Genomic DNA, 24,061 nt, shown 5'->3' with positions numbered 1-24,061 from the left:
TTCCATGAAGAGAGGTTTCCTAGGCTTTTCTTTACTTTTGGGGGGTTGCAAGGGCAGATAGCAAAGGATGGGAAGATGAGGGATACTGGGGTGCATGATGTGAAACTTACAAAGAATCAGTAAGACGTTTTTTGTTTTTAAAAGCACTTATTAGTAAAAAAAAAAACCAGAGAAAATTAGAGTTCAGATCCTAGCACCCACATAACAAACCTGTCCATCCATGCCTGTAACGTCAGATCTGAGACAGGAAAGAGATAGGAGGATTTCAACCTAAAAAAACACCAAGCCTCAGGTTTAAAGAGAAATGTTTCCTTAAGGAATAGATGAAGCGTGATAGAGGAGGAAACTCATGTTCCCTTCTGGTGGCCATGTCTATGTACAGGCACATATACTCACATGTATGCATATCATATAAACATACATGCAAATAAATGAACCATTAAAAAAATCTAGGGAAGCTAGACATGATAGCTCATGCCTGTGATCCTAGCACTCATGAAGTAGATCTCTGTTAAGAGGCCAGCCTGGTCTACATTCTGAGTTCCAAGCCAACCAAATCTACGTAGTGAGACTGTCTCAAAACCCAAAAACCTAGAAATAAAAGTCCAGGGTAACCCTGTTTTGGTTTACCCTTGGTTTTTGTTGTTCCCTCCTTTTGATTTCCTAATATTTTGTAAAAAGTTTTAAATATATATTTATGAGCATGGCTGACATTTTCTAATGTCTCTCTGTCTTTTTGTATCAAGACTATGCTATTTTTTTTTTGTTGTTGTTCTTTTCAAGATTTATATAGCATTCTTGTTAACTTTTTTTTCCCTTTTCAGTTTGTTAGAGGTAACTTATAAAGTAAGGGAATGGTTTTAGACACTTCTGCATCTACATAAATAACAGTCAGAACAACAAAGGACATTTATTCCTAAAAGAATACTGGGAATCATGAAACCTAGTCAGCTGAAAACTGAAAGCACAAATCAACAGGAAGGATGCATAAAGAGGAGCAGAGTGGCCCATTACTCCATCCCTAGCTCCATCCCTAGCTTCCCGTGGGGAAAGTAAAGCCAAGTACCCTTGGGGGCCAAGGAGTCAGAGAGCAGGGTTCTGCTTTCAGTGCCCTGCTAGTAACAGGTGGTAGAGTTTAGTAGTTAGGCAGGAGCCAGGGCCTGTAGTGTCTCAGAAGTACTACCCTCAAATCTGATTGGCAGAGTGGATGAGTTCCTGCCAATGATGCAACTGTACCATGAGATCCTGGGAACACAGCAGACTTAATGCTGTGTGAGTATGCCAGTCATTATTAGTAAAACTCACAGCACTTGAAGCAGACGTTAGAATAAAAATAAGAGAATTCTGAAAACAAGTTTAATATTACAAAATGTTCTATGACAAATGCAGCATTCCATTTAAAAGTGTATTCATGTATAAAGTATTAGTGCCAAACTACTTTTGGCAGAAGATGACATAAAACATGATATTCTGTGAGGTGCAACACATATTGACTTGTTTTATATTTGGTAACAAGAATTTTCACTTGAAATCCAAGTAAAATGACTGGAGAAACAAAACACACATTGCCTGATTGACTCGACCATAGAAAGTACACACTGCTCCTGTGCACTACCAAGGAAGTCTTCATCTTCTGACCTGCACCCTTCTCAGCTTCTGTATCACAAGAACACGTCTTCCTCAGCCACTACATAGCATCCTGTGCCGACCAAAGCCGACTCAAGCCAGAAAGCAACTGCTCCCTTGTAGCCTGAGCAAAGAATCCATCTTTCAATGCTGTAACTGCATTAGTTAGCATCCCTCTTGTTCTATGACAGCTGTTTTGATTTCCCTTTATTTTAAACAAATTCTAACATCTTGTGTCTGACAGGCTTGAGTCAGGATGGGGCTTTACATAGATGCAAACAGACTGGAATTATCTTTTAAAAACAGTGAAAAAGACAAGCAGTTTGCCTTTAGATGTGCACTGTAAAATAACACAAACATAGTCCTTTTGACAAAGTTTGTACACCCATCTGTCTGGCCTGCAGATCTACATGGTTTAGAGTCATTTCTGATGCACACTGTGAGGTAGACAGTATCACCTCCTACTTGTCCATTGAAAACCATAGATATGGATGTCTGGGATCAAACATAAGCTGAAAGTTTCTTTTTCTCCTCAAACTGTTTGTCCACTGCCAGAGATAGGGCCTGGAGGAAACCCTCGATGGTGACGCTGGGGGCCTGAAAAGAGATGACCATTACTGAATGGAGTTGTGCTTTTAGTGGGGCTAACCGACAGCTACCATCTATACATTTGTGGAATTAGGAAGAGGCTCAGCTCTATGCAGGACAGACAAGCCCAGGACCTCTCAGGCCCACAACAGGGAACCCAGATGTGGTTTGTAAAAGATGATATAATTTACTGTTTCCCAGGTAGGGGGGACCAGCACTCATACACCTGCGAAGAAGGAAAAGAATCTGTTTGGAACAGAACATGGGGTCTCAAGGCCTGCCGTTTTGGAACCATTTGCAAAGAGTTTATCCAATGTCCTGGAACTGTGAGGCCCAACACTGATGCTTTATCACTATAAATATGTAGGAATCACTATAGAGCTCAACACAAAGCTCTCCCTTTTGAGTCAAAGCACTCATACTCAGGCCTACTGAAAGCCACACCTACACAGCAGGTGTACATACTTTTGGCCAGGCAGAAAACCAGGACTTAAGAGAACCTTGTGGCTGATGGGCTTGGGCTGGGGCCTGGCTCTGAACAGCTAAGGGAGTGATTCCAGGTCACCATTGAGTGTGAGCAGAACCAGGCTCATGGGGCACAGATACTGAGGAGGAGGAGGGCTTTAGACACAAGTTTCCCAATGCACTATGTACATGTGTACCTGTGAGCATTGCATATGTATAGGTTTGCACGTATGAGTAGACACCTAGAAGAGCCACTTCTTCCCAAGCACCTGCTTCGTCTATGATGGACAGTATTATCAACTTGACTGAGTCTAAAGTCACCTGGGAGACAGGTCTCTGGGCATGTCTTTAGAGAATTATCCCAATTACATCAATTGTGGTGACAAGACCTGTCCATTGTGGTAGCATCACTTCTTGGTTGGGGTCCTGAACTGTATAAATGGAAAAGGGAACTGTGAAGCCCCATCTATTCATTATTCATTCTCTGCTTCTTGATTGTGGACCAGTGACTTCAAGTTCCTGCTGCTTTGACTTCTACTCCCTGATGGTCTGTAGCTAGAATAAACTTTTTCTCCATGAAATTGATTTTTAAAGAATATTTTATCACAGCAACTGGAAAAGAAACTAAGATACTACCCCAGAATCCTGTGAGCAGCGTGGGTGAGAGACCTGGGTATCTAACACAGGGCAAAGGGAAGCTTACCTGGATGTAGAGAGCATGAGCCAGGAAAGGGAGTTTCCTCAAGACCCGGCCACTGAGGCCCTCACTCTTCCTGTATGAAAATAATCATATTCATAGATATCAACTTCATATAAAAATGTACCCAATTCAGGGATGATTTCCCTCTTTATGGCGAACCAAAACTCAAAGGCTGGCCAAGGCAACCCAAAAGCATAAGGCTCTGTATGACCCTGTGTGGCAGGAAATATCAAAAACTGATGAATGGGCATGTTCCCACCCTCGTGCTGGCAACTCTCAGTCCCTGGTGGTCTGGCCGGGCATGCACTGATGGGCAATGGCCAACCTGTTTTTATCTCACGGAGACTCTGACTCTTAACTCCACAATCTCTCCACCCAGCTCAGGTTCCCATTGGCAGGTTGCTACCACACCAACCCCATGCTTCAAATCCCCCTTGGCCTTTGTGATGCACATCTGGCAAACCCATGCTTTGCCGCTGTACCTTCCTCCCTTGAACTAAGACGAGCCGCCACATGAAGGAAAACACAGCACAAACTTAGTTCAGTAACAATAGTAACTCAATCTCTGGGTACAACTAAACCCTAATCTTGTAAGCCTTATTAAAATCTGCAACTCTAAGTTACTTCCCTTCTCACTTTTCTTCTACCAGCTGCAGGCCGCTGCTGCCTTTGCCAGCTACTCATGCCTACTTTTGCAGTACCCGGATAGCTCACCTCCAGAGCTTTCTCTGGCCTACAAAGAAAATCACAATACCTAGTTACCTCACTTAGCAAGTGATTTTTCTTGGGGTAAAAAATGATTAACAGGCAGGGTGTTGTGGCACGTGCTTTTAATCCCAGTGCTCTAGGAGTCCAGCCTGGTCTACAAAACAAGTCCAGGACAGCCAGGGCTTGATACACAGAGAAACCTTCTTGAAAAAACAAAACAAAACAAAAACCAGAAAAAGACATCAGTTTATACCTTGAAATTTCACTCAAAAGGAGGCTCAACTTTGACACATTATTTTCAATGAAGCCAATCATTTCCAGCTCCCGAAGGGTCAACAACTGCTGACGAGGATATATGATCTGGCACTGGGGAACAAAGCAGCATAGTTACACAGAATCCATGTAACACTTGGTAGAGGAACTATGAGCAAAAGGACCAGTACTTCCAGGGCTATCACAAACTGTCATGACTTATATAAATTCAAAAAAATCACTCAAATACAAGCTCTAGAAAACAGCTCGGCATACTTCTTCCCCCAATTGTACTGGCTAGTTTTGTGTCAACTTGACACAGGATGGAGTTATCACAGAGAAAGGAGCTTCAGTTGGGGAAAGGTCCCCTTGTGGGTGCCATCTCTGGGCTGGTGGTATTGGTTCTATAAGAGAGCAGGCTGAGCAAGCCAGGGGAAGCAAGCCAGTAAAGAACATTCCTCCATGGCCTCAGCATCAGCTCCTGCTCCCTGACCTGCTTGAGTTCCAGTCCTAACTTCTTCAGTGATGAACAGCAACGTGGAAGTGTAAGCTGAATAAACTCTTTACCCCCACAACTTGCTTCTTGGTCATGATGTTTTGTCTAGGAATAGAAACCCTGACTAAGACACCAACATACCTGTGTTTCTTCAAAGACCAGTATGCAGGTAATAAGGCATGGCTCAGTCAGCAGCCAGCTAGATGCTGAGCTTCTGGCCAAGGTATTTCTTGCTTCATGTCAGGGCTGGGGGAGTGGGTAGGGAGCTGTGAGGGGTGGTATTAAGCAGCTGCCTTAGTTCTAGAAATATGTGTTGAACCTAGAGGAGCAGAACTGGATTGCAGAGCCAGGACCACAGCTGTCCTCAAAGGAAGACTTAGTCTGCTCTTGAGGAATGACTAGTTTATTAGAAAGACAGACATGGCAGTAGGTCCCTGAAGCATTCCCTCATAAGAAGCATTAGAGGCTTTGTCAAGTTGCTGCATTAAGCCTTCAGGGTGGCCCTGACTGCTTCCACAGAACCTTTCTATGTATACTTTGGAGGTTTGTGGGTAAAGAGAGAAACAGGTTTCTGTTTGGTATTCTTACCTTTCTGCATAAGTGATTGTTTCAGGTCCCCACAGTCAGTGAATTTATACAGGCAGGCACACATCCCAAGAGCCCAGAGTGTAAGCTCCTGATAGTGAGACCCAATTACACAGTCTCTGCCTTCAGTGTCTGCATAGCTTGTTCTTTTCTTTTGCATGTGCATGCGTTGTGTATGTCTGCATTTGCATGATCAGTATGCTGATGTTTTTCTATCTTAAAGAAAGAAGGCAAGATCTCTCTCTTGAACCCAGAGCTTGCAAATTTGACTAATTAGCTAGCTGGCTCCCTCCAAGGATCCCATCTCCATCTCTAACTCCTGGGATCATAGGCAGGTTTGCTACATTTTGTGGGAACCTGAGCTTTAGTCCTCATGCTTGGCTGGCACTTTATCCAATAAATCATCTCCCAAACTCTAAATTTTTCACAAAATGACCAAAGTAAGAAACTGGATTCACACTCGGGAGGCAGAGGCAGGCGGATTTCTGAGTTCAAAGCCAGCCTGGTCTACAAAGTGAGTTCCAGGACAGCCAGGGCTACACAGAGAAACACTGTCTCGAAAAAACAAAACAAAACAAACAAACAAACAAACAAAAAGAAACTGGATTCAGCCCCACCCCCACCCCAAATCTGTACCTCTAAGCTAAACCTCAGAACATTCTAGATTCATGGTACAAGTGACAAATGTACCTTTATGAGGGCGGAAGACGCATCAAAGGTGTCTTTGGCCTCTGACACATCCAGCTTCCTCACCGGACCTTGCCTCATGAGAAAGTTCTTTGGTAGTAAAGAAGCTCCACATAGATGCCCCATACTCACTGAAGCCAGGTCAAGTTGCCAATGCCAGAACCATGTTAACTTGACTACCTACTGATGAGCTGGCTTCCTATTCCTGCCCAAAAGTGACCAAGCATTTTTGGTAAGAACAGCAAGGCCCACTATCTTATGAAGTGTCAGGCAATGGCTACAGGATCCATTGAGGACAATTCCACTCTTCTGGCTAGGGAAAATTTCACTACAGCAATCATTATAAATCTCTACTTGTTGGCTTGCTTGGTTCCTGCCCAAGTTCCTTACACTCTATACTAAAAAAAAAAAAAAAAAAACGTTCTTGCAGCACGAGCTATCAGATGCTGGTCTAAGAACCACAGCTTTCACTCAGTCATAGGTCTGTCTGTGAACTTCAGTTACTGTAACTTTCAGTCAGATGGTATTCAGTCAGTGTAACCTGTGAAGCAAGACTTTCATTGTTCTTTGTATAAACTAAGAGACTGGTCACTTTTACATTCTATGGCTGGCTCAGAACCAGGATGTGTTTAATAGTCTGCCTACAGCCCTCTCACTAACCTTCTATATACTGGTACCTCACTCAAATACTGAAAAGTGTTAATCACATAGTACCAGAAGAACAGAAAGATTGTTCAAAGTATGGTTCAATGACATATATATATAAAAGTGCTATACAAAACCATTATTTTATAGTCTTATTCAAATATTTTTAACTCTTAATGGAAGTAAAAGTCAAAAATACTGAGCCAGCAGGCATAATCTAGATAATTTTCAATGTAAGAAGCCTATAATAAAATGCCTATGAGAACCAGTGTACATTAAGCTATGCCAATTAACTACCAACATGTAGAAATCTAGTAATGGTCAGGAGTGAAATAGACAAAGGTACCTTCATCAGTTCTTCTAAACAAGACAGGTAGATTTTGAAGATGGCTGCTGCAGAGGGGGGGCCGATGTATTGCTTGATGTCAGCTCTATCCACAAAAGCCACATCAATCTTCTCAGTGATGTTGGAAGTGGTCAGAATCACCACATTGGAATGCCTGTTGTCATGAATAAGAAAGAACTAGGCACAATTACACCAGTCCTGCCAGTGCAAAGTCAAACAGTCTTCTGAGGGGGGAGTGAGGATGATTATAGGAGAGACAGAGAGAAGATAGAAGAAGCAGATAATGGGAGAGCTGCAGGTCATTACCACACCGAGTGTATTTCCCATAGCCTTCTTATGCTTCAGTATTGTGGGAAGCAAAGCCATAAGCTAACAGAAACAATTTCTTAAAATATACACAAAACATTTGTTCCTATCCCCCCAAAACCTCTGTTCTTTCCACCGAGGTCAATAGAATTTTCAGCTCCTAGCCTTGAGCCTCATGTGCACCTCCTCTTATCCTTCCACGCCTCAGCAGGCTGGGAAATAGACAACAGGCCCTGACCTGCCTTGACTCTGCCTGGCAGGAAGACTTTTTCTCTTTTTTCTCTACTTCAGAAGTGGTAAATGACTCCCAACATACAATGTGCTTTAAAGACTCAGTTCTGTTCTGCCCTATTTGACAGGTACATAGTAGGAAGACAGTAAGTCCATGAGTGGAACAACCTAGCTAGCTTTATTTGGTGGCTGTGCTTTATCCCAGAGTAACCTTCCAACACAGCCTTTATATCCTGACAGCCCTGATCTCTTTATAGTCAGGCTCTCCTGGCTTGCAGCAGGTCTATGTTCAACAGGTACTCCCAAGGCTTTTGCATCTGGAAAGCTGTAGTATACTCTATTGGGGACTTGTTGTCTCACCTACTTGAGCTTTGGGGAAGATCTTACTTTGTGCAACATCCCTGACCACCCTATGTACAACCTTAGTGAAGACTGAGGCAATGGAGGCTATCAGCCTTAAGCATAATAAAGGCAGAAGGGACACCATGGGGTGGTGTCTTTCTGACCCATATCACCTTTTAACTAATGGGAAGACGATAACTGCCTCTTCTGGTGGTGGGGACAGGAGTGAGGGTGGAGTGGGGAGGGCAGACAACTAAGATAATGGAATATTCCAGGCAGTGGGGGGTGGGGGAGGAGATCACAAGCATTATAGCAGATCCTATAGAGGCCAGTGGAAGCCTATCAGTCCAACAGGGAACCTCGCTCGGGAGTGCATAGTCTGTCAGTAGGACAGGGTAGTGTGGAAGAAAGCTGACCAGCTGAACACAGGACCTAGGTAAGAATGGTCTGAGGCTTAGTGTTTCTCTTGTCTATTATTGGAATTTGGCACACAGAACTAGGAGTGATGCTGGAAAAGAGAGTGGTGAGGGTTTCAGACAGACTGTGGAAGGCACCGCACCTTCCTTGGAGACTGCAGGGAGACAATGGCAGCAAAAGCCAGCGTGAGGGAAATGTTTAAAGCCATCAAGCCGCTTAAGAGCAATTTTAATGTTATTTGCTCATCACAATTCGCCCTCACCACTGATGAGCTATCTATCCCAGTATTACCTTTTAATCTGATCAATCTGAGTCAACACAGCATTGACTACTCGGATAGCATCTGATGGCTCTGCACCTGCCCTGCAAGCATTTCGAGCAGCTGTAAGACTCTCCACCTGTGGGGACAGAATAACAGGTCAAAAGGAAGAGTCACTAGCACTTCACAGGCAGCTAAGGATTGTGTCAGTCGTCTGAATAAAAAGAATGAAGGTGCCTACTATGTGTGTTGCTGCTCCTAGAAGCTCAATGCATGGGGTGCTAAGAAAAGATCCATAGAAAAGAGCTTGCTACACCAAGTGAGAGGGCTCAGGCAGAAAGAGCAAGAGGCAATCCAGGCAAAGAATGACTACCTTTGAGTGCATACCTCATCAATCAGAACAAACACCAAAGCTTCTTTATCATCAATCAAGTCCTGAATCTTCTGGAACATCTTAGTTACCAATTTGCCACTCTGGAACCAAAGTACTAATATCAGTAGTGCCAATTTGTAGTCAATTGATACAGGAGCACAAAAAGCATCACAACTGTGGCCACCTCTCTGATGGACCTTCAGAAAACTCCAAGCATGAGACAAGATCTAGAGATGGCTCTAGAGATTAGCATAAATACTACCGCATTCTAGGACGTGGATACCTGAGACATTGCTCAGGGAAACACAGTGCAAGTGACCTCATTGATGATCAAACTTACTCCCCTGGGAACAAGGCAAAGCACTGATAGCAATACAGAAACTGATAAGGGAAAATTACAGGTACTCTGTTCCCAGTTGCCTATGTATCCCGCCTTAACACCACCCAAGAGCATACTGAGATGACATGCCTTGGGCACACAGGCTTTCAGGACTCAGTTGCACACACAACATTGTACTGGGGTACACCTCAATTCAGATCCAGAGTACATGAGTATGAAGGCTCCTTGGCAAAAAAAAAAAGGGCAGTCTAAATGAGACCACAGGATTTGGTACTTGTTGAATGCCTAGTGGGTGTCTTGCTCTACCCAATTAGAGGTCTGGGATATGACCTTGGAGGGTTTGTTTCTTCAATTTAGCCTGCCTCCACGTCCTCTAGCTCTGAAGTCCATCTCTGACCATATTCAGGCATTTTGTTACTTTCTCATTTCACCTACCTCTTTCCAGAAGTTTCTGTGTTTGATATGTTTTGTCTAGACAGAAGACAATTTTCTAACTATGTCTGACAATATCAACAATTAAAACATTTAATACAATCCCAGCACTCGGGAGGCACAGGCAGGCAGATTTCTGAGTTCGAGGCCAGCCTGGTCTACAAAGTGAGTTCCAGGACAGCCAGGGCTATACAGAGAAACCCTGTCTCGAAAAACCAAACCAAACCAAACAAAACAAACAAACAAACAAACAAACAAAAAACCCATTTAATACTTACTTCTGAAAACCACTTAGAAAATAGGCTGTGGCTGTTTATTTCAATCAATTGGCCATACCGATACCTAAGATGATAAAAGGAGACATAAGGAAAATACAACGAATGCCTTTGACACTGCATTCCTCCACTGTCCACATTCTGAGGCTGACCCCCATCCTAATGATACGCAGCTCCATCTAACTAATAATTGTAGAAAACCTAATAGGATGCAATTAACATTTCCAGATAAAAGTAAATCAAGTTTCCCCACATCCTCATCTGAACCAAATAGCAAAAACTTTCATTTTGGTCTGTGCATAACTTTTATTTCCAATATAGTAAATAAAACAAAATAAAAACCATTAAGAAATTTTGACAGCATCTACACATTTTTCTTTTCTATAAACCCCAAAGTGGTGTGACAATTCCTTTGCCCACATACTCAAGTCTTGGAGTACTTAAAGAGTCAAAACTCATGAATGCTGTTAATCAGAGAAAGTCTGAAATGGTACTGCCCTTCACCCAGAAATAGCACACACTGAGCCTCATTATCCAAGGGGAGAAAAGCAGGCTCCTAGAACATATTCCCTCCCCTCACCCATCTCCCTTTTGAAACAGTGTACACAGCTCTGGCTGTCTTAGAACTCTCTATGTCGATCAGGCTTCCCAGACTCTTTATAGTTCTCAGGTCATGGCTCCACAGAATTCCTTGCTTTTAAGAAGAAGAATCCTTTGGTAAGGATTTTGTTGAATACACAGGGGAGGGAGGTGGTTCCCAAGGGAAATGCTCTAAGAGTGTCCCTGGCTGTCCATCGGGCCTCTTTCAACTATAAACCAAGAGATCCTAGACATTGTGGAGCCGAGCAAATCAAGGCTTAGAGTTTGAGGAAGAGAGGTATCTATAGGCTGTGGGGCAGACTTCCACAGAGGAAGGGGAAATGAAATAAATCCCTGAAACCAGCATGGGAACCCTGTGTGTTTGCTGAACACCAAGGCATGTGAACAGGGAGAGTCCACAAAGCTTGAAGGCCTTTGTAGCTCACACAGGCTAGAAAAACCCAGGCTACTATGGCCCAAGCGGAGAGAGTTCTATCTTAACCTACGAGGAACTTGTAGGTGGCGACTGTAGGCAAAGCACACACCAGAGCAAAGATAAAACTAAACCTGATCCACTTCCCCAGGACTCTGAAAACAAACCTCAGAAACCTAGGTTACAAGTAGTTGAAAAGGCTACCAGAACCTAGCCAGCAGATTTAAAAGTAAGATGTGAAAATCTAGGTCCTTTAGTCAGAGTGTTAAGCATTTGTGTAAAATACACTTGATATGCTGAATTATTTTTTCTTCATTGTGACCCTATACTCAACAAGCAAGTTAAGGGAGAGGGGCATTATTTTTGCTCACAGTTCTGAGGAACACAGTCCATCATGGTAGAGAAGACAGGATGGCAGGAGTGGCTTTGCCCACAGCATCAACCACAAGCAGAGGAAACAGGGCTACCAGTCAGCTGGCTTCCTCTTCTCTTTCAATTCATATTGAGACACTAGCCAAATGGTGTCACCTATATTTAGGGCATGCTTTCCTTTCTTTGTCAGTCTCCCTCAAAGGCAGACTGACTTTTATCTAGGTGATTTCAAATCCATTCAGATTGACAATGAAGACAACACATATGCCAGGAAGAAGAAACGTGTGAGGAGATAATAACACAAGTGATAGGCAAGAACATCTTTTTAAAAAGCCATAAACTGATTCAGACTTTAACAAGAACATATGAAAGAAGGAAGAACACAAAAAAGAACCAAGAGAAATCTTCAGAGAAAGAAAACAGTGTGAGTTAAAAAAGGAACTAAATGATTGGGAATAATCTAGATACTACAAAAAATACACAAACTTAAGGATACAGCAAGAGAAACTTTAAAATTAAGTACAGATATTTTTTTAAAGCTGAAAAAAGGGGAGCTGGAGATCCGAGGTTAAGAGCACTGACTGACTGCTCTTCCAGAGACCTGGGTCTGATTCCCAGCAACCTCATGGCTGCTCACAACCAACTGAAACTCTAGTTCCTCGGGATCTGATAGGCTCTTTTGGCTTCTCTGGGCACCAGGCACACATGCGTTACACAGATATACACACAGGCAAAACACCTATACACATTAAAATAAAGTAAAACACTTTTAAAAATAAAGAGCTGAAATAAAAGGGCAAAGTACATGGGTGGTCTGTGTACAACACCTAGCAAGCAGTCTCACAGGCTGAAGAAGAGATTCCCATGTAATCATCACATGGTTGTCAAATGTGAAGAGAACTGAGACCCCAAATAGACAGAACTCAAGGAAGGACAGGAAATGAAGGATCCAGTGCAGTGGAATGACATGGTTTCTACCCCTGGGACAGGGTCAGCGGGCATTGTCCTCCAGGAGTATAGACGGCTGCTGTGGTCATAAGATTTGCTTGTATAATAATATACATTATTTTTACATTCCTCCAAGGAATGTCCTCCCTATTAAAGTTAATGACTCCGTGATAATAATCAGAGAAAGCAAGAGGATGGGAGGCAAGGGTGTGGCTAATGTCTCAGCAAAATGACAAATAATGGGACCTTCGGAACAGTCCTTAAGGCTGTGGAAAAGGATTTTTAAAAATGAGCTCACGCCTTTAATCCCAGCACTTGGGAGGCAGAGGCAGGTGGATTTCTGATTTCAAGGCCAGCCTGGTCTACAAAGTGAGTTCCAGGACAGCCAGAGCTACACAGAGAAACCCTGTCTTGAAAAAAAAAAAAAAAAAAAAGAGTTCGAAACTGCATAATTTCTCAACTGTGCAAAAATACAAGGGGCTTCACAGATATAAAGTAAGAAAGGCAACCTGTACTATGAGCTAGCCTATCAGAAAGACACTAAGGAAGGTGACAAAGATTTAGGGAGTGGGCACCACCCAGCTAAGTTTTTTGTTTGTTTGTTTATGCTTATAAATGCAGATTCCTGAGTTCAGGTCATCCTGGTCTAGGTGAGGTTGGAATGGTAATCTCAGGACAAGGTCCCACCCAGTTAAATTTACAAAGGCAGGCAGATCTCTGAATTCTTTTGCAAGGTTAAAGAAAAAAAATGTTTTTGTCCTTTTCCTAAGAGTCATTATGAGATGATCTAGAGGGAACCTAGAATAAATAACTAAATTGATATGTAAATTTAAAAAACTGCCCTTTTGGTTGGCATGAGATGAGCTACCAAAGACATCAGTTCTGTTTTAGAAATTTTTTTCTCTAATGAGAACGCTTCAAGAATTTTTTCTAACAGAATTTCTGATTTTAGTCGGAAAATCTATGAAGAACATACACAGCTCTTTTAGAATGCTTTCTAGCGGCTATCCAGAGAAGGCTGTCTGAAGAGAGAACACAGATCTTTTAGAATTTTTTTTTTGGGGGGCTTTCTGATTTTGATTGGAAAATCCAAGAATTACTTTTAGAAAATTTTTAAACAGTTATTTCTGACTTCATTAGAAGATCCAATGAATTTTTATGGCAGTTCTTCTGACTTTGATCAGAGAGCTTTTAGAATTTTTACTAGCAGAGAGAGCTGTCTCAACTAGAGTCTGGAAAGCCATCTCAGCAGGACATAGGCTTGGACTGGTGATTTGACTTTGAGTTGTTTGTTTTCACCGCTCCTAAACACCCAGTTTCTCAGGAACCCCTCTCCAAGCCAAGGCTAGCCCTTGGCAAGATAAGACCACAGGGACATCACTGTCCTTTTCCTACTGTGTCACCCATGAGCATGACACCAGGGGCAGAGAAACCTTTCTTTGGTACACATGCTGTAGGACAGTGCTCCGCTGCCACCATTATCCCCAGGGTACTTTACAAGACTGAATCAAACCCGAGACCATGCTGGGTATAGAGGAATGAACTGACCTACACCCAAGGAGAGGAACTCATGAATCATGACTGAAAACAAACATTTGAAATGTCCCAACTCCTGTGCCTGCTTCTTTCCTCTCTGCTGTCACCAAAGTTACCTGCTTGACAGTCTGATGGTCAGTTTTTGGGCTAATGCCTTACAAAGGGATGTTTTTCCAGTACCCGGAGGACCTGTAATAATAGCCAAGGAAATATATTCAAGCCATTGCCTTTTAAGCACAGTTAAGTATTATTACTGTTATTACTGTAAGTATTAATTTATTTTAAGTTAAAGCTTAAAAGCTCTCGAGTCTCACCATGTAGTCGACTTCACTGATATGGACTCGCCTATTTCTCCCAGCTGACATACAAAGCTTCTTGGCTTTTAGCAACTCTAGGCATATTGAATAAACACCACATGCCTGGTCTACATCTTGGTGACACCAGCCCTTGTCTCCACACTTCCTTTATGAAGTCCACACTCATCAAGGGACGTTTCAAAGGCCAAATACAGCTTTCTTGGTAAATACAGGTACAAGACCACTCCTGCAGTGGTGTCTCTCACTGTAGATAATGCAAAGGTGACCTGTACCCCCCCTTAGACAAGAACGGCAGTTTATATCTGGAATGTTACTTGGATCATTTGTTAAATGTTTGGTCCTCAGAGTGGTGCCATGAGTGGTTGCAGAAAATGAAAGGTGCAGTGTGGTTTTAGGTCACTGGGGTATGTACTTGAAGGGGCCTGAGAGACCTTGGCCTCTTCCTCTCTTTTCACTCTTGGCTATGAGGTGATAACTGTTCTCCCACGTGCTTCACCACAGGCCCCAAACAGCACAGACAATTGGTGATGGACTGACCCTCTAAAATGTGAACCACATCCACATACATTTGTTTTCTTCTTTGAGACAAGGTCTCAATATGCAGCCATGGCTGGCCTCAAACTTAAGACATCTGCCCACTTCTTCTGCCCCTAATAGGACTGAGATTAAAGATCTACTCTACCATAGCCAGTTTTGTTTTGTTCTTTTTTAAGATTTATTTACATTTTATGTGTATGAGTATTTTGTTTTTACCTGCATGGAAGTGTAACACGTGCATGCAGGACCCTGAGAGTACAGAAGAGGTTATATCAGATCCCCAAGAACTAGAGTTACAGATGGCTGTGAATTACCATGTGGGTGCTGGGACTTGAATCCCAATTCTTCTGCAAAAGTAAGAGTTCTCTTAAACTTCTTAGCCATCTCTCTAGCTCCTTAAAAGATACTTCTTAAAAGATGTTGGGAAATCTGACAATCATAATTGGCATCACCAGGGTAATAGACCCAGGCTTCTCCTTGGCTACAATGTGGATGTTGTCTTTTTCCGTAGACAAAGAGATCTGCCTGCATCTCAAGTGCTGGGATTAAAGGTGTGTGCCGCCAAAGCCTGGCTGTGGCTGTTGTCTTTACTTTGTTCCATCTCTATGCAGCAACGCGGGTGGGAGCAAATCAACAATTTCCTTCTAAAAAGGAGCTGACACATTATCTTTAAAAACATGGCTCCTATAGTTCACTCTCATGAAGTGAAGCAGTTGCTATTACAAAGAAAAGAAAGTAGACTTGTTTATTCTAAGCAATTATGTTCAGTTGGAAAAATAGGCAACCATTTAATATAAAAAAGGTCAGAAGGAAGCAAACAAGTTGCCCACAAGAGAAAGTCAACTAACAAATTTGCCAGAGACTTCAGTGAACTGAATTAGCTTCACATATATGGAATATTCCAGAACGATCCTCACTCCTTCAGAAATGAAAGAGCTCTAACATTGTAGAAGGAATAGGTATAAATTATTACAAGTCAATTCCAGGCCATTCATTTTGGTCACATGCAAACCCGCCCACCTCACCGTGCAGCAGCACCACCCGGTTCCAGGTGATGAGGTTGCTGTCCACGTTCTTGTCTGAGAAGAGTACAGTGGTCATCACATAATCAAGGAGCTAAAGAGGAAAAGCAGAAAAGCAGATCAGGTACCCGTAAGGCAGGTTTCCAAAAGCATGCTAGGAAGGCCCGCACCTCCTGACACTGAGAGGCCATCTCCTATCAGCTGCTCCTGTTCTAGAAGGCATCTTTAAAAGGTAAGGAGGTAGAATCCTGGTTGGTACCATCCAAAGAGGAAAAACCATCATTGCTTTTACTTAGAATGACAACACACTCTAAGAAAGTACTTGTCAGGCTAGTCTCTGACCATTTTCTACGTAAAGGATCAGTTCTATGCTGGGGAACCTCTGATGGATTGGCATTCAGATGTGGGCCACTGGTAGACAGGATTTCCAAAAACCCTCTTGAATCACAAGACACAATGAGGCTAGAGAGCAAGAAAATAAGTATATTCTGAAAAAAGTACAACTTACATGTGATTTGACCTCCACATCATACACGAGGCTATCCCAAAGTCCGTGAAATTCAGCTGTCAAGGAAAATAAGACAGAAAGTCCAATTTTAGGAAGAATTTGAGACCAACGCTTCCCAACTGCAGATCGAGACTGATACAGAAAGTGGTTTATCTTTTCCCCAAAGTTCAACTTTTCCTAAAAGTAAAGATCTAAAATAAATGCCAGTCATGTAATTTTGACCAATAAGTGAAATAAAAGGATTATTCTTATCAAATCTGATAGCTCAAGGGGAAGGAGGAGGATCAAAAGTTCAAGACCCCTCAGGGTTAAGAGTGAGTTCAAGGGCAGCCTGGGAGAAACCCTATCTCAAACACACACACTTACATACAAAGCCCTGGCATGCAGCTCAGAGGTAGACTGACTGCTCATTGAGTTTATGTGAGGCCTGGAGTTCAATCCCCAATGTAAGAGAGAGAAAATGAATTACTCTTCATGGTTGTGGACTGGTGCTTTACAGATGAATTCTCCCCATCCACCAGGCAAGCTGTCACAGTGCTAGAGGTTCTATGCATGCTACTAAAAGAGAAAGTCACCTACAGTTTTACACAGCTGTGAGCCCTGGAAGTTACAATAAGTTCTGACTGGCCTTCCCAGTCATTTCCATTGGTGCACTGGTGGACTAAGTGTTATAGGAGTTACTAACCACTTTCTGATTGTGTTTAAAGCTCAAACCACAAGACTGAACTCAACCCTGGTTTCATTAACTGGACTAAACTCCATGGCTGACTTGGTCATAGGCCCAGGGGAGAACCTAACACTATTTGTTAAATAGACATAGCAATAAACTCCCCCGACCCTTGCCCTGAGTTTTTTTTTACATCCAGAAATAAGTGGACTTTTGACCCTCATCAGAAAAGTCTCTTTTTATAATAGATATAGCCGGGCGTGGTGGCGCATGCCTTTAATCCCAGCACTCGGGAGGGAGAGGCAGGCGGATTTCTGAATTTGAGGCCAGCCTGGTCTACAAAGTGAGTTCCAGGACAGCCAGGGCTATACAGAGAAACCCTGTCTCCAAAAAAAAAAAAAAAAAAAAAAAAGATATAATTGCCACACAGAGGCAGAAAAGAGGTCTAGATGGAGAGTAAGAGACTGTGGAGTTCTTAGCTCTAAATGTGACATCTATAGTGCCCTTAGGCTCAGGGATCATTGGGAAGTGAAAACAATTTTAAGGGCTGGAATTAGAGGATGCTGCAGCATAACAGTATTAGTTGGCTGTGGCTTGTGAAATTCCACCCCTATCTCAGGAACTATTGGAGACGGATGGCTGCTAGGGGAAGAAGAATCAGTTGTGTTGCAGGCCCTAGAAGGCTAAACGTGCTCCAGCAGATGCAGCACCAAGTGGATCCAGTGGGTTTAAGAAAAACAAAATGACAACAAAAAAAACCCAGCACATGCTGTTAGGAGGCAAAAATGGTGGTGAGGACCGGGAGGAATTAGAGGGAGAGGAATGGAGCTGATCTGATCCAAGACCATTATAGGCGGGTATGAAATATCTAAGCACTAAAATGTTTTCCAGAAAAAAACGCCATTGTTTAATATTTTCAGTCTTGCCATTTCCATTACATCTCTTGCTTTCTCCGGGTTTATTTTTTATCACCAGCTCCGTGTTTTTAGAGGAAAAAGAATCCAGGTATTTATTTCAATGCAAGCCTGTAAGTTTCCTTTTGGGGCTAATGTATTTCCATAAGTAGTGGCACACTGTATTTTTGCTTTCATTGAACGCTGCAATTTCTATTTTGTCTTAGACTTGCCTTAAGTTATGATTTAAAGTGTGTTATAAACAATCAAAAACATACTGTATAAACATAAAACTTGATGACTGAATTAATAATTCCTGGCTACTACCTGTTGGAACCCAGTAGCAAAGACCTCAGAGAAGCATTGTCACAGCAGGCAAGGACTGCCTGGTAGAAGAGAAAAATGAGCAGGTATTGTAAAAATTTTTAATTCCGACTCAAGGTTTTTAACCCACCTTTGACCATTTAGTTTTCAGATAAAAGACACACACAACCTTTATAATAAGACAAGCTTTAAGCAGTTCCAACAGGCACTTGACATCCCGGTTATTCACTGTGAGGTGTGCGTCTAAAGGAACAACAGGTCTCAGTTCAGAACTGTGTTCCTTCCTTGGAAATCACCATCAATCAAATCTGTACTCTTCCCCAAAGGCTCACGTACTAAAAGCCTGACCATCAGCATGGCGCTCCCGGGAGGGAGTGGAACTGAAAAGATAGGGCCCGGGAGAAGGTTTTCAATCACGTCCTTGAAGAAGATAGTCAGGGCACAGATCTCTTGCTCTCCCCCTGCATCTGGCCATGAAGAGAACAGGCTTCCTCTGCCACTCCTCCCTCCCACGATATGGCACTCTGCCTTGCTAACGGCACAAAGCAATGGAGCCACTATTTCATAAACTAAAACTGTAAGCCAAAATAATCTTCTCCTAATAAGCTAATTGTCTCAAGCATTTATTATCGTCATAGAAAGCTAACACAGTGAGATCCTTTTATTTCCAAAGGGATAAATCATCCTAAATTCTTACAAAACCAAAGAACCAAATCTTCTCATTAAGTGACATGGAATACCCCAGATGTGCCTTAAGCTTCTGATTTATGCCTTCCTTAGCTGCCTCCCTCCACTACCACCCTACTGTCAGGACCCGGTACCTGCAGGCAGAACCCAGTGACTTGCTGCAATTATATTTTCTGTTTCTTCATCCAAATTTTCACTGCTGGGGCCTTCCTCATTCAGCTGGAAGATGTGAAGCGCAATGGTACATGCACTCAGATCAATGGGCTGTTGATGAGGAAAGAAGAAAACACAGCTATGCAACTCAGGACACGCCTTCTTTACTTGTAGTATATACTCTAAAGTCCAAAATAAAGATCAAGGAATATTGTTATTAAAAACTAGTTCTGGGAAGGAGTTACAGAGACAAAGTTCAGAGCTGAAACTGAAGGAAGGACCATCTAGAGACTGCCCCACCCAGGGATTCATCCCATAAACAACCACCAAACCCAGACACTATTGCAGATGCCAACAACATTTTGCTGATAGGACCCTGATAAAGCTATCTCCTGTGAGGCTGTGCCTGGCAAATACAGAAGTGGATGCTCGCCGGGCGGTGGTGGCACATGCCTTTAATCCCAGCACATGGGAGGCAGGGGCAGGTGGATTTCTGAGTTCAAGGCCAGCCTGGTCTACAGAGTGAGTTCCAGGACAGCCAGGGCTATACAGAGAAACCCTGTCTCAAAAAAAAAAAAAAAAAAAAAAAAACCCAAAAACAACAACAACAACAAAGTAGATGCTCACAGTCATCTATTGGATGGAGCACAGGGTCCCCAATGAAGAAGCTAGAGAAAGTACCCAAAAAGCTGAAGGGGTCTGCAGCCCTATAGGAGAAACAATATGAACTAACCAGTACTCCCAGAGCTCCCTGGAACTAAACCACCAATCAAAGAAATCAGATGGTGGGACTCCTGTCTCTAGCTGCATATGTAGCAGAGGATGGCCTAGTCAGCCATCAATGGGAGGAGAGGCCCTTGGTCTTGCGAAATCTTGGAGATTCTATGCTCCAGTATAGGGGAATGCCAGGGCCAGGAAGCAGGAGTGGGTGGGTTGGGGAACAGGGGGAGGAGGGGAAGAGAATAGGGTATTTTCAGAAAGGAAACTAGGAAAGGGGATAGCATTTGAAATGTAAATGAAGAAAATATCTAATAAAAATATATTTTAAAAAACCTAGCTCTCAGATTAGATGAAAAGTCTAGCATTTCCTTTCTGATCTATGATTAGCTCTTAAGGAGAAACAGATAGTTTCTCTCCTTCAGGCTCTTGACACCCCGTCAGCCCTGAAAACAGGGTCTTGGCATATAGAACTGGCTACCTGGAATGCCTTCTGTAGACCAAGTGGCCTCAAACTCAGAGATGGAACGGCTTCTGCTCATAAGCACTGGGATTAAAGAGGTGTGCTCTACCATTCCTAACACAACTCATTTTTAAGTGATTTTCTTTTCTTTTTTTGCCATCGTGAAGTTAACACTCAAAAAAGATGCCAACATTTATATAAAGAAGAAAATTCTCTACAACCAAACTCAGAGGTAGTACAGTCATTTGAGCCAGGAGCAGAAATGGTTTTCCATACATCCATACGGTTTCCTGTTTATTTTCCCAGCAGGCCATCTTTATGTCTTTCCTTCATTTAGAATGGCCAAATATCTTGTTTCCCTCCCAAATCAGAATAGGATACCAAGTTTCAAAATGAGAAATAAAGTGCAATTTCACCATGAGGACACATCAAGGCAGAGAAGAGAATGACTTTAGCCTTGACCAAGGGAATGCTGTCAGGTATGTCCACTGAAAAATTAGTATCTTCCCTTTTCTAGTTTACCAGTTCAGTGTTACCTAGTTTGAAGAGGGGTACTAAAGAAGGTTCAAGGCTGGAGAGATGGCTCAGCCCTTAAAGGCTAGGCTCACAACCAAAAATATAAGGTTCAAAGAAGATGAGCTAGGTCAATGGATTTAGATGCTACCCCTTGAAGGGAAGCTACAAACTTTACGAAGAATATTTGCACCTTTCCCTCAGTTGCTTATTCATCATTTACCTGTATCACTGGGGACTTTATAGTGTTTTGAGTCATGACTTAAAACTACAGTAGTTACTGTAACAGTCATTGTTCTAGATTTGGATACTGGGAGAAAAATTAGATTGGCTCGTTTTCTTGTGACACATCCTTATCTTTTTGCTTAATGTTCTGTCACTACAAGAAAACTCAAGTTTTGTAATTTGCCTGCTGTCTCTGGATTTAACTATGTAGCAAGAAACCCAAGTACTCATTACTAGGTTAAATCCAGGGCACACACATCAGTAGGGAGCTGAGCTCCACCCCATCATTCTGTCAACAAGATGGCCATTATGAGAAGGATCCAGCAGGTCCATAGAGACTTGAACTTCCACTTCATCAAACAGCAGCAAAGTGTCTGGAATGGCCCTCTACTTACAGTGGCCCAGTGGAGGCTTGATCTTAACATTTCATTTGGAGGCATATTTGGAGGCTATGCCAACTGTGTCCCTTTTTTTGGGGGGATAAAGGCCAAGGCAATTTTTTAATTTAAATGATCATGCTGTGTTTTCCTTCTGACTCTATATAGAGATGGCAGTAACTGTGCTGTGGGTCTTCTCTGAGACCTTTATAATGAATCATACTATGGTCATGACTCCTGTGAAACTGAGGAAAAGACAAAACCAGAGAATTTCTAAGCTTCAGGTGTTTGATGAAGAGATTTTATAGAATATTTGGTTTCCATCAAAGTGACCGAAGTGGCAATTCAGAGAACTTTAGTATGCTAGAAGTACATAGAAAGAGAATTACGGTCTGTGATGTATTCTAATGCAACATAATTACTAGTAGGTCTGTTTTCCAACTGTCAAATTCTACTTCCAATTTGTTCCAGGCTCTGTCAAGAGCATCCCGACTCACAACATCCCTACTCTAGCACCTAGCTCCAGGACACATAGCTAAAGCTTATCTAGCTACTGTTAGCAATCAGGCATCAGGGACACAACAACAGCAGGATCAGTCATCACAAGCTGCCAAGATGCCACACACTCCTACCCTCGCCACTAGTCACATAACCTTCCTACGTACATGTGCGATCTCCCCTTATAAAAGGACAATCCCTCCTCTCTGCACTCTTTCTTCTCCCTCCACCTTCACCAGAAGCAGCCTATGGAGTCTCCTTCCCTAATAAACCTCCCATGTGAGATCTGTTGCCTAAAGTGACTTTATGGAATCTGTTGCTTAGATTGTAATAGCCACCAAAACCAACAGATAGGGAAGTAACCCGCTATCAACGTCAATGTTAGTTACTTATGACAATTACCTCCTAATCTCTAAGGGCTCAGTTACCAGCACTATGAAGTAGGAATTTACCTGAGGGTCTTTAGCCTTTAATTCTGTGTCAACAATAGACACCGACTGAATATTTCTGGTTAGAAAAGGATCATCAAACTCAGTCCATACATAATCTCCAAACACAATATTATGCCGGTTGAGCAGTCTGTAAACACTTGACTTTATATCTTCTTTTTTTGCAGTGCTAGAAAGATAAATAAAACGTATATAAAAATCTTAGTTAAGAAAAACACTAAAAAGAGCCGGGCGTGGTGGCGCACCTTTAATCCCAGCACTCGGGAGGCAGAGGCAGGCGGATTTCTGAGTTCGAGGCCAGCCTGGTCTACAGAGTGAGTTCCAGGACAGCCAAGGCTACACAGAGAAACCCTGTCTTGAAAAACCAAAAAAAAAAAACCAAAAAAAAAAAAAAAAAAAAAAAAAAAGAAAAACACTAAAAGCTGGGTGTGGTAGCACACGCCTTTAATCCCAGCACTTTGGAGGCAGAGGCAGGTGGATTTCTGAGTTCGAGGTCAGCCTGGTCTACAAAGTGAGTTCCAGGACAGCCAGAGTGATACAGAGAAACCCTGTCTTGAAAAACCAAAAAAAAAAAAAAAAAAAAAAAAAAAAAGACAAAAACAAACAAACAAAAAGCAACAACAACAACAACAAAAAAACCCACTAAAGTATAGCCAGGTCTGGCTGTAATTTCAGCATGCAAGCTGAGTCAGAAGAACTTGTTTCAAACACACACACACACACACACACACACACACCCTCCCTCAGACCTTAGACATATACAAGTCATTAGTCAAGATGGGGCTTGGCAGTGTACTGTCTTAGGATCAACTGTAGGGTCCCGGGCCTGCAGTCATACCATCAGCCACCCTCAGGCTAATTAGAAAAAGGAGGTGCCACTAGTTCTTTACACACTACTATGAAAATTAATAAAAATTCAGTGTTTGAGACAAGCCTGAAACATAATGAGCATTCAATCCATGTTAGCAGCCCTTTTAAGGAAAACCTGAAAATGCATAGCTGTACGTACATAATCTTTGTAACAGGAAATTTGCCACCTCATTGCTCTACTGACACTGCACTTTCTTGCACCCATAATTGACTGGAGATCACCTCTGTCGCTTAGCAGGTCCTATTACAAGGAGCTCATTGTTAGGCTGTGCTCCAGAGGCCAGTCAGTTGAGAGCTGTGGGGTCCTGCCAGATAGTCTGGATGGTGGTAGGGTCTGGATGGGATATGCGGCAATGTGAGAGGTGAAACTCAAGAGTAATGTGTGGTGGGATGGCCGGCAAAGTCGGATCATGCTGTTAGGGTCAACTGAAGTGGGGTGGAGGCGTGTTGGGTCATACTAGGTGGGTTCATGTCAGGCTGTTCAGGTCGTGCGAAGTGGGGCCGTACTGAGGGGTGGGACGCTATGGGGTGGAATCCTAAGAGTTGAGGTAAGGTCGTGCCATTCGGAGTCACGCGTGGTGGGGTCGGATCAGGTCGCGCCCCGCGTGGTCGGACTCCGTATATACGCTCACCTTCCGCTGCGCTGCAGAACCTCCACATGGACCGCGGGCGATTCCGCAACACAGGGAAGCGCTTGCTTCAGGTCGCCCACCGCCTCGTCCATGGCGCCGCCGCCCGGAGCCGAGGGAATGCCGCCGGAGTGAGGCCGCGGTCGCCTCCCTGCGCCCTGTGCGACAGCTTTCTCTGATGTAGGAGAATCCACCTTGGCTAAGAGCCGGCCAAATCCACTTCCGCCGCCCGAGCCGCTCGGCGCTTTGCAACCCGCCCCGCCCCGCCGAG

At 43.0% G+C, this 24,061-nt stretch overlaps 1 protein-coding gene across 1 annotated transcript; it reads right to left on the bottom strand.

The window, feature by feature from the left end:
* Positions 1-1,390: 1,390 nt before the first annotated feature.
* On the bottom strand, positions 1,391-24,022 carry Trip13 (thyroid hormone receptor interactor 13). The gene is made up of 13 exons (XM_021180283.2): positions 23,794-24,022; positions 22,295-22,460; positions 19,031-19,160; positions 16,326-16,381; positions 15,821-15,911; positions 14,058-14,130; positions 10,077-10,140; positions 9,041-9,127; positions 8,686-8,792; positions 7,099-7,252; positions 4,341-4,453; positions 3,383-3,452; positions 1,391-2,223 (listed from the first exon to the last, which is right to left on the bottom strand). The coding sequence occupies exons 1-13, from the start codon at positions 23,883-23,885 to the stop codon at positions 2,128-2,130; spliced, it is 1,299 nt and encodes a 432-aa protein (XP_021035942.1). The 5' UTR covers positions 23,886-24,022; the 3' UTR covers positions 1,391-2,127.
* Between the last annotated feature and the right edge of the window lie 39 nt (positions 24,023-24,061).

This window comes from Mus caroli, unplaced genomic scaffold, assembly GCF_978045245.1.
Source record: "Mus caroli unplaced genomic scaffold, Mus_caroli_1 scaffold_15, whole genome shotgun sequence".
NCBI classification, from domain to species: domain Eukaryota; kingdom Metazoa; phylum Chordata; class Mammalia; order Rodentia; family Muridae; genus Mus; species Mus caroli.
This window is presented reverse-complemented; position numbering and strand designations above follow the sequence as displayed.